This window comes from Zonotrichia leucophrys, chromosome 3, assembly GCF_028769735.1.
Source record: "Zonotrichia leucophrys gambelii isolate GWCS_2022_RI chromosome 3, RI_Zleu_2.0, whole genome shotgun sequence".
Taxonomy (NCBI): domain Eukaryota; kingdom Metazoa; phylum Chordata; class Aves; order Passeriformes; family Passerellidae; genus Zonotrichia; species Zonotrichia leucophrys.
The window spans coordinates 53,445,634-53,460,417 of NC_088172.1; the positions used below are offsets into that span (position 1 = coordinate 53,445,634).

The window sequence follows — 14,784 nt, forward strand, 5'->3', positions numbered from 1 at the left end:
AGTTGCATATCCCTAAACTCCTTAATCTGCATAGTGATGTGATATCAACAGAAGAGTTTTCTGTTCTGCTGTAAGTTGAATAGTATTTTTGAGGATAGGAGTTTGTTTTCCTTCTCTCATGATGTCACTGTAGGGTGGAGGGTAAAATTCACTGTTTTGAATTGAATGACACATTTTGCTGGAGGCTTTTTTCCCCCCCTGTCTGCTGGCAATCCTAAAGCTTCAGTCATCTCCAGAAGGATGGGTGACAGCCGGAAACAATTCTTCCAGGAATTCTCTGAACTAGAAGATCAATATATTCTGCAGAAGAAACCTAGAGTCTTGAAGGATAAAGAAAAATTGTCATTGATTTAGAAATTTCTGCTTAATACAACAGGGAGTATAGTTAGAGATGCTATTCCTAGTTTAAACACGTTACAGTTTCAGTGGTTTGCAGATGAAGTGAACTGCACAAGGTAGTTCTGGACTGCTCTCAAGGCAATTGCTAAACTAAACTTAGGCTATAGTGCTGAAAATATGGTGATTTAACTTTATTATGGCAGGTAGTTTCAGTGAAAAGCTGTCAACAGGAGTGCTCTGCTATTGAATTTCAGCATAATAATGTGTTTTCTCAAGGACAGAGCCAAAGGCTGCAGAGATTTTTTGTTTTTTGCAAGCTCTTTGATTCTGCAGCTGTTTTATAAAGGATGTTACATCACCTGTTAGGTTAAATCCTAAATGACCATGGTGTCTGGAAAGTACAGAAGTTCAAAGCTGATACAGTGTGTGTTTTTGCAAATATGTCTGAGGTTTTTCCTGGCTTTTACCCTCAGACCTGGGAAGTTAGCCTTTACTAGAGACAAACTTACACAGAGTTAAGGTGTGTGTGCACTCTGGGGAGGAGCTCTGTGCCTCCTCTGCTGCTTCAGTTGCAGGTGTGTGTGTGGTTCTCTGATGCAGCAGAGTGAAATCAGGGTAAAGCCCTGCAAAACCAGGAAGTAGCAGTTATTTACCTGTGCTTTATCTTTTCCTTCTTTTGTACAGAAAGCTGTTTCTGTGCTCTATGTACATTCACTGTTTACAATTAGCTTTGCTTTTGTGGTTATGTGAACAACTGTGCCACTGAGTGGGGTGTGGAAATCAGGCACCAATACTTGTGTAAGTACTGTGCATGCATTTCTAAGCACTCTATCCAATACAGTGAGCCCTCCACCATGGCTCATTTCTACTCCTACACCCGAATATTCATACAGCTAGCACAAACTTCTGGGAAGTTTTCTGTAGTGTAGTGGTGGTCAAACTTTTCCATTTGTGGAAGCACTCTCCAGAGCAGAAGTCCTGTCTTCCATGGTTATGCTGGCACTGGGCACTTGCAAGCTGTGGTTTCTCAGGCTGAACATCACTGCTTTAGACGATAGGAAAAAGTGTGTGTTGCAATTCTTTCACTATTGTCAAAATGCAAACTGGGTGCAGAGAGGAGGGAAGATGTGTTCATGTAAGTATAGAGTGTTGATTACAAGGCTTGTTTTCTATGCTAGGAGACAAGTAGTGGTTGTGATGGATGAATTCTTTGTAGTGGTTATGTCTGTAGTGACTGCTGCAAGTTTCTATGCAAATGTGAGTCATCTGTGGCAGAAACCACATAAAGATAATGGCCAAGCTTCAGAGAAATCACTTAGGGACTTCCCTTTTATTTTCATGACTGCCTGCAACAGCATGGAGCTGGCCAGTAGAAACTTGGTGGTTTCATTAATCCATTATTATTTGATTGTGAATTAATATATTCATATATGCACATCCAAGTATGCAAACATTATCTCTCACTAGGAGCAGATTGTTCTCAATCTAATACAGAAAGCCAGGGAACTGGTCTTTCCAAGATGCCAATTTTCTGGTTTGTTCATTATGTTTTCAACCAGAAATGTATCTTACTAGAAAATTAGTAAATACATTGCTTAATGTTTTAACTATTTGGATTCTCTTAACTGTAGCTCTGACCACAGATTTCTTCCCAACTCTGCACTGCTTGGCCTGTATGGTGTTTCTGAATACAGTCTGACTTTCATAATGCCTGTGTAGCTTGGATAGAATGTGAACAGGAAGATTTTAGAGGTGAAAGATATTGAAAATACAACAAAATAGTTTAAATGTGTCTGCAGATGACTGAAAACACAATTTGGAGGTAATCGTCTAAACTCACATCACAGCAGATATTGGACTTATTTCTAGGTAAGGTGCTTATGGTAATGTATAGATGGGAGTTTTGGTATGAGACTTCTGTTTGATTATAGTTTTTCCCTGTTTCTGGGGCAAGTTCACACCTCTTTCTCCTAAATGCTAAATGACACAAATAAAGCGATCTCATGCCACCAATCCTATGTTTCTTAAAGTACTTAGAAATATGCTTGATATTACATTTTTATAGCAGTACCCTACAGCCAAGCAGGTGACTATTTCCAGAATTGGGCTGAGAAATCACAAGGGAGAAACAGAATCTATAACTCAGTCTCAGACTCTTTTTTTTTTTTTTTCAAGAACTTTTCCTTCATTTTTGTCTTGAAGTTGCAGGTATTACTGTGTCTGTCCTTAGTGTTGGACTTGGAATTTTGGTACCTTTCTCTACCCTCTTCCTCCAGTCACTGACCTTTCTGGGATCCATGTACTTGAGAGTTGTGCTGATTCTTGCTGAAGTCTGGGGGTTCAGCCCTAAGCAGGGATTGAATGAAGGAAACTGCATATGTTTGGCCAGTTCCTTCTAGCTGGCAAATTGAAATTGCAGCTTTTACAAGCAAGAAGTCACACTTGGTCAGGCCATATGGTATAATGTAATTGTATATCTTTTCATGGTGTGGGGTTTTTTGGCTCTGAAATATTTTATGCATGGAAAAGGTCACTTTTAATTTCTTATATTGCAGCTTGGTTTCATTGAATTATTGCATGCCTCTTGTTTTACAAGGGTTACAGTGTTTCATAGAATTATTTCCCTTTAACTCTTCATCCAACAAAGTAGCACATAAGTTTTTTTCTCTGTGTAGCCGCAGTCTTTCTGATTCTGACTCATGTCCTAGCATTCCTCAAATGCCATAGGAGATCTTTTAGGTTTTGATGACAGTTATTTGAGATTTCAATGAGATTTTGAGATTTATAAATACTTCTTTTTAATAACAGGATATGAACCTGGCTCAAGCCCTCTTCAATAATGTGCTTTGTGCAGCACCGAGGAGTTTAACAGGACAGGATGCTTCAAATTCCATTGGTATCTTTAGCAAAGGGAATTTACACACACCATGCCCCCAGATGTGGTCCAGAGGCACTAAGACATTCTGGCTTCTCTCTGCATGACCCACAGGCGTGGCTGTGTCTGTTGGGTGTCTTCCTTTCCTGCTCCTTCCTTGCAGGCAGCCGTACTGGTGCTGCTTGCCCGATTTTCGGCTGTTTGGAGGGCCTGGAAAGGCCCGGGATGGCCTTGGGGCAGCCCGCGTTTCAAAGGACGAGAAGAGGCTTCAGTTCTTTTCTCGGTCTCGGTGTTTATTAATTGTTTATCTAAAAGATTTTCTCTCGGCCCGACAGAGGTCTGCTCAGCAGCCAGCCATGAGCACACTCCCCTGCCCTCCGGGTGGTCACCTATCTTTATACTCAAAGTTACGTGTACAATATTTATCATTTTTCCCCAATACCTTTCACCCTTATTGCCCAGTGCACTTTTAGTAATGACAAATCCCAAAGTGCCACCATCACCACAGAAGATGGAGGAGAAGAAGAAGGAGAAGAAGGACAGGACATGCCCCAATTCCTCCATCTTACTTCTCTAAACCCCCCTGTACAGAAATCCTAAACCCTGTGTTTCCCTCTCTAATTAACTAATCCCTTCACCATTCACCCCGGTGAAATCCTCCTATCCTCATACAGGTGTCGTCTCCCGTGTAGGATCAAAGTCCAGCCACCAGACACTTCTGGCAACATTCCAGGACTCCCGAGCCCCCCAAGGGTGGTCTCGGTGACTCGGCACCTCAGTCCTGAGGTGCTGAGATCCCACAGCTGCTGTGCAGGCACAGGCTCTGACAAGTGTCCTGCCCAGAATGGCAGCTTTCCTGTGCCAGGACTGCCAAAACTCAGCTCTTTGGCTGCGTGTTTGGAGCACTCCTGTGCCAGCAGCTGATGGGTGTGTGATGCCACTGGCTTGACCTGGGAAACTCCACTGGGTTCCATACATGCCAGTGGCAGGTACTTCTGGCCAGCAGTGGAATGAGCTATGTGTTGCCTAATTCTACACTGCAATAAATTCCATTCTTTTGGATTGTGCTCTTACCAGACACTTTAACAGCCAACTTTCCAGCTTGTAATTCTATTTTGAAGAGCATTGCCATGCTTTTGAAGTGACTTTTTAAATGCTTTCAGGTTGTGCCTGGCCTGCAGCTTTATGAGCTCCCGCATCTGTCTCAGATCTGAATCTCTTGGTGTTTCCCTTGTTTTAGATTTCTTCCTAAAGCTGGAATGTTTGGAGCAAGAATTTTGGTTTTGGTTTTCCCTTTTTATTTTAAAGTAGCACAATTATTTTAGTGTAGACAGCTTTTAAAGCAGGGTTTAAGAAAAAATTTAAGAAAAAATTGTCAGTTTATTGTTGCTGCCCTTTTATACTTAGTAAAGATGCCATGGAAAGTGAAACATCACCTTTTTAAATCTGTTTTTTTTAATACATAAGAAAGCCTTGACAGGGAGGTTTTTTTCAAAGATAGAAATGTTGTTATAGTCTATCTAAACTGGTTTTGTGAAATTGAGTTTTTTTAAGTGCCTGAGGACTGAGCTTGCTGAGTCTCAGCCCTTAAAATGTGCCATTACTGAGTATTTAAATCATTATTGTCCAGAGGTTTATGTTACCCAATAAAAATCACTTTATCCTCCGTCTGCTGCTTATGCTTTGCTTCACTGGTGTGTGTGGTATCAACATTTTGCTAGTTTCTCTGATTTACTCAGTGTTCTAAGAAAGTAGAGTAAGTAAATTGTGAAACTATGGTAGTAAAAACAAAATTAAGAAAGAGTTAAACAAGTCTTCTTTATTTGTCACAAATGCAAAAATTGAGATAAACATGTTTTAATTACTCTTGGGGGTTGCCTCTGCTAAGGAATTTTGCAAGAGGAATTGTCCTTCATTTCACTTCAAAGTGTCAGCAATATATGGGATATTTATTTGTTTTCTGTGTTTCTCACTGAGCTCTTTGCCTCTTGAGATTTATAAAGAGAAGTCTCTTTCTTTGCTCTTCTATCATCCATTGCAAGCAGTTCAGTTTGTCCTTTTTATACCCGGAGGTTTCAGGTTTTAACTGCTGAAGTTAATTAGGAGCATAAGATTGCATATTATTAGCAAATCTCTGAAAGTATTATGTTGCTGTTTATCTGTAGTTCAAGAAGTAAAAGGACATTTGAGGGTTGCAGTCTATTTTCCTCATTTGAGAGATTGACCTTGCTCCTCATTGGGAAATATATACAAAATGAAGACTTACTCATTCAGGAAGTATGCTGGTTTTATGTTAAAGTAGCCGGTGGCAAGTTTGATCTGTGGTCTGGCTTAATGTCTAAATGTTCAGTATGTGCCCATTGAATTTGCTTGTTGCAGAAATGCACAGATGTAACACGAGCATCTGACCCTTTATTTATTTAATTAACTAATTCTTACTTCACTAAAATATGTGTAATTCCTCTTGAAATCAACATCTGGTGTTGTGTCTACATCAAATCATGTTATCTTGCATAAAAAATCCAGTTCTGTCTGGAATTAGACTGAGTCTGGAAGTATAAACTCTCTCTTGTACATCAAGACATATCAATATACTGTGATCAAGATATTATATTTTAGCTTACGGCAAGACTGATTTATTCTTGCTCTTATTTTAGAGCAGTGTAAATTTTACATGTGCTCATGTATTTCTTTATTTATTCTGACTTATCTGTGGCATCTGTACCATAGAATAAAATTGTTACTAACAACCAGGTTGATTTGAAAATAAAGGAAGCGTTCTTTTTTCTTCTAGGGTGGTGTGTGGAGATGGGCATTTCTGTCCCTCCATGTTTTAATCTCTGTAGTTTTACAGCATTTTAAACCTACCTTTGCATTGTAGTCTTGTTGACTGAGAAAAATCAACTTAGGTAGCATTGGTTCCTATGCAATAGGAATAAGAGCAATCTGAAAATTTGACTGGATAACTAATTTTCCTGCCTTTCTCTTTGCTCCTTAGCTCCAGAAGAAAAGGATGCAATTAAAGGACAGTATGAAAAGCTCGTGGATGCTTTTGGCTGCTTAGGAGAGCTTCAGCTTAAATGTGGTAAGTCACCATCTGTATGCCTGAGATTATAAAATGCCCAGACAATTCTAAATGACAACAAGTGGCTAAAGTTGTCTAATTCCTAAATTGTGAAAGCTAGTTGCACTTTGTCATGTACAGTCTGGAAAATATTTGTTTCTTTTTCTATTTTGGGCCAAAACCATGTCACTGAATGATGGATGGATTTTTTCTGAATTTGTTTTGTCTAACGTTCTTAGCTGCCTGAAGATAATTGCCATTCTTCTTCCCCTACCACATTTGTCTAAGGCAAGCTATGATTTCTTAATTCTTCTCTTCTTTAAGGATCATGTTTAGACACTGATTGTCATGGTCACCTGAGAGTACACTACTACAGATTGCCAGTTCTTGCTGTAATGCCTAATTGCCTTTAATCATTCATATGGATAAGGATTTGCAGAAGAAGGCCTCTGGCTTCAATTAGTATAGTGAGAAATGTTTATTGTCATCAATGTAAATTTTGGTACAGTTTGGCAATCTTGATTTAGCAAAGGACTTGTCATTACACTGCCTGCAGGAATGTTAATGGAAATAACATGTTTTAAGAAGAGAACTGCAGTGATTGATTTGAAGATAATAGGGCCTTACACAGTGCTTAAAAATCACAGATGATTTAGATGCATAAATAAAAAAGCACTGTACGCGTTGTTCCCAGGCTGGTACAATGAGCCCTAATTTTCACTTGGAGAAATGACAGGACTTTTCCATGTAACTTGATGCTTGGTCAAGGAGTCTACCAAAGGCAGTAGTGGTGTGAGCACTGGTGTATTTAGGCCAGTAGATATAACTGTGTGGTTTTATACCCTGCTTACCATTTTGCAGCTTGAGAAATATGACTTGAAATTGACCTGAAGAGGCAAGTGCAAGCTGAAGAATTTTTGTGTCATAATTTAAAACTGTAGGTCCTTCTAGTTTTTTTTTAATGAATGTGGACTTTTTGTTTGTTTTGTTTCTTGTGGAGTTAATTAGACATTTCTCTGGAGATTTATATCAATTTGCTAATGTAATTTAAAGCGGAGGACTCGTGATTAGTTTTTCTTGGCACTTGGGTCTGTTTTTCTTCATAGAAATCTAATGAATCCTGTTGTAGTAATAAAGGAATGTAGCTATTTAATCCAATCTCTTAAAGCTACATATAAGGGTAGTTTTTGTATGTGGTGGGAACCAAATGTATCCAATTTTTGTCTTCATGTTAAAAGGTGAATGATTTCAAATGGGGTGTGAAATATTCTCAGCCTTACTGTTTCTCATGTCCTTATTTCTTCTCAAACAACATATGCTTAACTTCAGTGCTCTGAAAGTGTGAGGGTTTTTCCTTTCTGAGCTTTGTCACTGTACCTCTGCCTTGTTCTAGCATTAGATTACAAGTTCTGGTACAGGACTTGCTTTGGAAGGGATTGTTAAAATTCAGTGAAAAGTCAGAGGGTCATGCTGTAATGGTAAGTGAAGGTAAGCAAACCTTTTCTGCTTCTGAACATGTTTCAAAAAGCAAAGATACATGTCTGCTATCTCACTATTCAAGATGTAGCCCGAGTTTTTGTCACGGTCTGGTTTAGACTTTCCATCTTACATGCAAGTTCCATCCCTTTAGCTGTTGATTATGTAAAAGATTACCACTACAAAATAATTATGCTGGGTTTGTGTAGCAAGGTTTTGGTAGCAGGAGGGGCTACAGGTGTGGCTTCTCTGAAACGCTGCCAGCAGCTTCCCCTGTGTCCAATGGAGCCAATGCCAGCAGGCTCCAAGACAGAAGTGCTGCTGGTCAAGGCTGAACCCATCAGCAGCAGTGGTAGTGCCTCTGGGATAACAGATTTAAGAAGAGGGAAAAAACCTGCCCAGCTGAAGCTGGAGAAGGGCAGAGTTAGAATATGTGAGAGAAAGAGTTGCAGGCACGGGGTCAGAGGAAGAGGGGCAGGAGGTGCTCCAGGTGCCTGAGCTCAGATTCCCCTGCAGCCCCTGGTGCAACCATGGGGAAGCAGCTGTGCCCCTGCAGCCCATGGAGATCCATGATGGAGCAGAGACCCACCTGCAGCCCATGGAGATCCATGCTGGAGCAGAGACCCACCTGCAGCCCATGGGGTCCATGGTGGGGCAGAGACCCACCTGCAGCCCATTGCCAGAGCAGGGAGATGCCTGAAGGTGGCTGTGACCCTTTGGGAGGCACACTGTGGAGCAGGGTCCTGGAAGGACCCATGCAGAGAGGAGCCCATGCTGGAGCAGGTTTACTGGCCAGATTTGTGGCAGTTTGTTCCAGAAGGTCTGCACCTTCTGTGAGGGACCCACTCTGGAGCAGTTTGTGAAGAACTGCAGCCCATGGGATGGAGTCATGCTGGAGAAGCTCAAGTAGGACTGTCTTCCATGGGAGAGTCTCCATGCTGGAGCAGGGGAAGAGTGTGAGGAGTCCTTCCCATGAGGAGAAAGGAGTTACAGAAACGATGTGTGATGAACTGATCACAGCCTCTATTTCTCATCCCCCTGTACCACTGGGGAAGAGAAAATTGGGAGTAAAGTTAAGCCTGGGAAAAAAGGAGATGTGGAGGAAGGTGTTTTGCTCATTGTCCTACTCTGCTTTGATTTGTGATAAATAAAACTAATTTCCCCAAGTTAAGCCTGTTTTGCCCATAACTGCTCAATCATCTCTCCCTGCCCTTATCTTGACCCATAAGCCTTTCATTTTATTTGTCTCCCCTGCCCAGCTGAGGAGGGGAGTAACAGAACAGCTTTGGTGGGCACCTGGCATCCAGCCAGGGTGAGTCAAACGACCACAGGAATGCAGTGCAGCTTTTTCCATTTTTGTATAATGTATTTTAGCAGCTGCTAACAAAGGCGTAATTGGCCAGCTCTTCTCTGAGCTTCAGTGATTGCATAGACTTTGTTCAGAAGTATCAGCATTTTTCTTACTACTGGAAACATGCAGACCATAAGTATTAAATTAACTGAGAGTATTTGTGAAAATACATTCCACTGAGATGTTAAGAGTATATTTGTAGAGCAGAAGGGAAAACTTTCTGCCAAGACATGAAAGATGTCTCTGAACATTTTAATTAATCTGTAAATATCGCTACTTAGAAATCCAAATAAATCACATTGTATGCCTGCCAAAGTAGATCATGCTTTTCACAAGAAAGTAGATGAAATATGTGAAACTGACTCACAAAGTTAATGTTTCCCACCAGTAATAACATTCACTTGTATGTACTTATGTCTGTTAACATGACTCACTAAGTTCTTCTGCTTTCTTTTGTGAGATGGATGGCAGCAGAATGAATTGTACAGTGTCTCTGAGCTGTACGTCAGCCAAGATTCTGCTGCCAAAGAAGATCTAGCAGTGACAAATACATCTTAAGCAAAGTGTTAAAAGAGCTGGCTTTACAGTGTTTTTTTTCAGATACTGTGATGTCAGGAAGAGATGCATACATAAGGGGATATTTTAACACCATCAGCACATAGGTTGTTTGGTTTAATACAGCTGCTGTATTTGGGGAGGCATTCTGAATTCATGAGATTGTGTATATATTCTCACTCTTGTACATATACAGTTGAAAGGAAGATATTTTGCAAAGGACAACTAAGTACCTGTCTTCTGTTCCTTTTGCACATATCCTAAAAATGTGGTTGTGTTTAGAAGAAAGAGAAAGGGGAGTATCTTTGAGACTGAAATGATAGTTTGGAAAGTCTTGGCTCTTTTCATAATTCTGTTGTAGATATACTCAGGAATTTTCAGCTAGGTGGTTAGAATGTACTGCTCTCCTGTGTTCTGTTGCTATTTTTGAAGATAGATGAGAGGCAAAATTGGTTTTTAGTGGTCTACAAAATGAAATGAAGTATGTGTGGAGTGGAAATGGAAAAGTCTGAGGGAATGCATGACTGTGATGGAATAGAGAAAGAGCAAAAATTGGAGAAAATTATTTTGGAAAGAAAAGGCAGTCTTGGGTGAAATAGTTACAGTTAAGAAGGACAAAATAAGAATTGAATATTGGACTCCTTTTCACTATAGCTCAAAATAGGCAACATTGAAGTCATCCCCTAAGCTGCAGGGGAAACAATTGCCTTGAGTCGTGTAGACAGGTTAAATACAGAAACTGCAGCTTATTATTGTACAGTGTGACGTACCAGAACTGCATTTCCTGTTCAACTTGGATAAAGGCAGTTGGTTTCACAAGAACGTTTGAAAAAACGGATGGAAATTATTATTGTCTTGTTTCTGTGCTAAATATTCTTCATCCTCTGCCTCTCTTGTGCAACCTGATAAAAGGACATTCAGCTCATATCACTGTGAGCAAAACATTTCTTACATTTCTTCAAAAGTCTTCTTTACAGATTGTTGTAGTGATTGATAGCTGTAATAGGGCAAAATAATGATCTTGGTCACAATGCATGAACATTTGTACCCATTTATCTGAAATCAAAGTTTGGCCATAGCTTTGAAATATTTTTTTTCTTTAGTACTATATGTGGGTCTTGCTTTTTCATAGATGTGTTGCTGTAGAAAGCATGATCAGTAAGGAACACTTCACTTCTTGCTCTAAAATTATTTCAGAGATTTCTTTAAAACATTCCATGTTGCATCCCAAGGACAGGAAGGACATTTCTACAGTTGTGACCTTCAATTGAAGTTCTTACATTCCTAAATTACTTTCTTCTATGTGTGCAGTTTAGAAGGCTAGTATTAATGAGGATTGTACTTTAAACTACTTGTGTAAGTTAAAGGAGAAATAAAAAGATTTTTATTTTCCAAGGTGGGGTATGGTAAATAGTCTACAGCTGAGGTGTTTGCTGATTGGTACCAAGAGAAACTGACCTGAAAAGGCAACTGAAATCTGAAGGACTTTCATGTTCTAATTTAAAACTGTAGGCCCATCTAGATGTTGCTGGTAAAGAAGGGAAGACAAGGAAAGCCTTCTCTGTGTCTAGCTGTATAGCTTAGTGGTGAGTAATTTCTTACACCTTAATGGAAACATGACTAAAAGATCATAGTGGAGCAGTGTTTTGGCAGCATTAATTCTGCTGTGCGGGGTTCTAAAAGGGTGAAAGGTTGACAGGAGCATTACCTCCATTCAGAACCCAATGGCTACGTCTGTGCTGTGAATAAAATGGGCAGGACACAGGCACAGAGGATAGGATATTGTGATCAGCTTGTTCCCTGTGCCAAGAGGACGTGCACCAAGCAGGGATCTTCCTTCTGCAGACAGTGCAGTGATAGCCCAGAGCTGGTTCCCAGGACCATTATCCATATACCACCTGGAATGAAAGTGCTATCAGAGGATGAGGCTTGGGACTTTTTTGCAAGGTACAGAGTCTGAGAGATTTGTGTTGAGCTGGGGCTATGATGTTATTGCGTTTCTGCATTGTCTGTTTGCAGCAAATCCTGAGTGGTTTAAGCAAATAAGAGAAGTTAGAGCTGTTCTGAAGACCACCTCAACTCACAGAGCAGCCTGGGAGGACCAAGTAGCAAAGCAGGCTAGCTTTAACGTACCTTAAATCTCTCTTTTCAGACTTTTCCTCCAGTTTCTGGGCTGTAAGTGTGAGCTCCTTTGCCAGCCTGTCTCTGTTCAAAGGTATCATGAGAAGTGCCTGGTGGTTGCTCTCTAATTTGGGATACTGTAGAGAGATTATTCTGTGTGAATAGAACTGTAGAATGGCTCAAGTCAGAGGAGACCTTTATAGACCATCTACTCCCAATGCCCCTGTCATGGGCAGGGACCCTGCCTCTAGACCAGGTTACTCAAAGCCCCTTCCAACCTGGTCTGGAACACTTCCCTGGGGTGAGGCACCCACAACTTCCCTGGAAAACCTGTTCCACTGTTTCACTACTCTCGTTGTAAGAGAGATATATCTTCCTTATATTCAATCTAAATTTCCCCTCTTTCGGTGAAAAACTGTTGCCCCTTGTCTTATCACTACAAGGCCTTGTGAAAAGTCTCTCTCCATCTTTTGTTATAGGCCCCCCTTCAAATATTGAAAGGCTGTAATAAGGTTTTCCCTGAGCCTTCTTTTCTCCAGGCTGAACAACCCTGACTCTTTCCTGTGGAGTTGCTGCCCAGTGGCAGAAAAGTATCACAGCTTTAGAAAACCAATCTCCTTACACTTCAGGGAAAATGCAATACCTTCTCAGGCATGATTACTTTTTCGGAGCCTTTTAGCTAGTGATTTAAGGGAGTAGAGATGCTGGACCTTGCAGTATGTGGATGAGTATCCCATTTGGGGGTGAGTGGTTGAGTGGAGGAGATAGTAAAAAGAGTTTATAGTCTCTGGTAAGCAAAAGCAAGTTTCTAGCTAAGGCAAATATTCCTGTTCAATTCCTTCTTGAATTAGAGGATTATTCTGTTTAGATTCAGTGATTTTCCACTGGTTGCAATCTCCTGCAACCAGGACAGAACCACAGGTAACAAGCTCTGTATTATTAAGCTTTAGTTCTCTTTGGCTAATTTAATGTTGACTTTCTCATTTGATGTCTTCTGAACCGTCTAGGAAAGCTTTACGTCACCGAAGGCAATGAAAGTACTTGTACTCTTTGTCTCAGCATTGCTGCCAGGCAGCTCTCCAAGTCCTTCACTACTGGTTTTTTGTGACTAACCAAGCTGACTGATATTAAGGCATGCTAATAGTGTTTCTGTGTATTGCTTCCAGAGTCTTGTGAGTGAAGGTTACTTTGAGCTGATCAGTTTTGCATGGTTTCAGCTAAGTCACAGAAGCTTTTGGCTATCCTGAGAGACGGCTAACTCTTCCTAACCCTTTTTGGAGGCTGCAGGGCAGTATTTGGTCAGTTATGAACTCTTGTGATAACTGATGTGTCTCCTCCTTTTTATTCTTTATAATTACACAAAGTCATGTGCAAAGGAGGAATAAACTGTCAGTATTTCTAGCCCTCTACTGCGATATCACAAGCACAGAAAATATACGTCTTGAAAGCACTCAAGAAGGAGAACACGGCACAGTGTTGTTACAGAAAGAAATGTGATGAACAGAGCTTTTTAGTAAATACCACCTACACTGGCCTTTATACAAAACTGGAGTCAGCAGAACAGAATGAATAAGATCTAATCTCCCACCTTGTCCTGCCATTCCAGTCCCACGTGCCTACACAAATATTCTGGCCCTGCTGAAAACCACCCCTAACTCAGGCTTCTGTAGCCAGCCTGTTATCTGAAAGCAAGGACTCCCCTACTGGTGTTTCAGAAAAAGAGTAGTTGTTGTGTGAGAGCTGGTGTGCATTTCCAGACAGTGGGTCACGCTGGAGGGTTGAAAAGTGATCCTAAGTGTTCCCTTTTGCGGTCTGAAGCCATATTGTCCCAGATTGTCACTGTGCCCTTTGCTAATTAATTTGCTCTGGGCAGGTCAACTGTTGGTTCTGCTGTGCTAAATTAATAAATCTTGGCTCATTTCCACCTTTTCTTACTAGCTAGAGTGACTAGGATGACATTGTCTCCATTACAGGCCAATTTAAGTAAATCAAGCAGTTTCTTTGTAGCAAAACCAGCATTTCCAGAAAAATTGTTTTACTGTTTCTTAATTACCATTTCAGAGAGAATGAGCAGAGGTGGAGATGGTTCTGTGTATGAGAGATCTGATTACAGTGATGTTCTCAAGCTCCAAATTTATCTTTTAGCCTTGGGGCCCTGAAGTTCAGCTGCTTCGTGATTTCACATTATGGCAGCTGTAATTGTTTTAGTGATAGCTGAGGTTGTTGAATCATGTACATGCTTTAGTGATACAAAAAGCAAAATCTTAAGAATTGGTAATACTGAAATTTTACAAATGTCTGAACATGCCCAGTTTCAGCTGAAGCCAGTAAAGAATCTGAATGCTCTATGTTCTGTAGGGTGATGAAATTGACTTTTTGAGTATTGTTCCAATGGTAAGCACTTTGCTCTTCATAAATTCAGTGGGGAAAACACACTCTAGTGCAACAAAGGATGTCGATGGAGAAGTGTTATGGAATATTGTGCAATTGCAGTCACTTGTCTGCAGTTAAGAGGAATTCAGAAATGTGAAGAATGTGGCCTGCATGCCTGTTTTTCCTGTTTGTTCTCTCGTGAAGCAAAGACGCTGGCCTCTGCTGGAGCCCTGTCGGCATTGCATGTGACAGGACTGGTGAGGAGCCGAGTTCCCCTGGAAATAACCCTTTTGTAACTGTCTGTCACTTTCTAGGTAACGCTCGGCTGCACTTTCTGGTCCTGGTGACAGGCTGTACGTCGGTGGGCAAAATCCTGGATGCTGAAGTTTACAAAATTACTGCAACAGATTTCTGTCCTCTCCAGGAAGAAACCAAGGAAGACGAGCGCGTTACTGCCTTGAAGAAAATACTGAACTCTGGGATGTTCTATTTCTCCTGGCCTAATGCAGGCTCAAACTTTGACCTGACTGTGCGGGCTCAGAAGCAGGGTGATAACAACTATGAATCTGGTAACTCGTTCTTCTGGTTAGTACTGCGTGTTCTACCTGAGTCTTCTGTTGTCCCCACCTG

The 14,784-nt window shown here is 40.9% G+C and overlaps 1 protein-coding gene across 4 annotated transcripts in view; it reads left to right on the forward strand.

Annotated features, from left to right (window-relative positions):
* Window positions 1–14,784, forward strand: part of SYNJ2 (synaptojanin 2) — a 65,893-nt gene that overhangs the window by 4,073 nt on the left and 47,036 nt on the right. For 3 of the 4 annotated variants that reach the window (XM_064708226.1, XM_064708224.1, XM_064708225.1), the window contains exons 2-3: window positions 6,213–6,299; window positions 14,469–14,739. In XM_064708226.1, the coding sequence (XP_064564296.1) occupies window positions 6,213–6,299; window positions 14,469–14,739 (358 nt within the window). The remainder of the gene's footprint in view (window positions 1–6,212; window positions 6,300–14,468; window positions 14,740–14,784) is intronic. The other variant, XM_064708227.1, reaches the window with a different exon arrangement.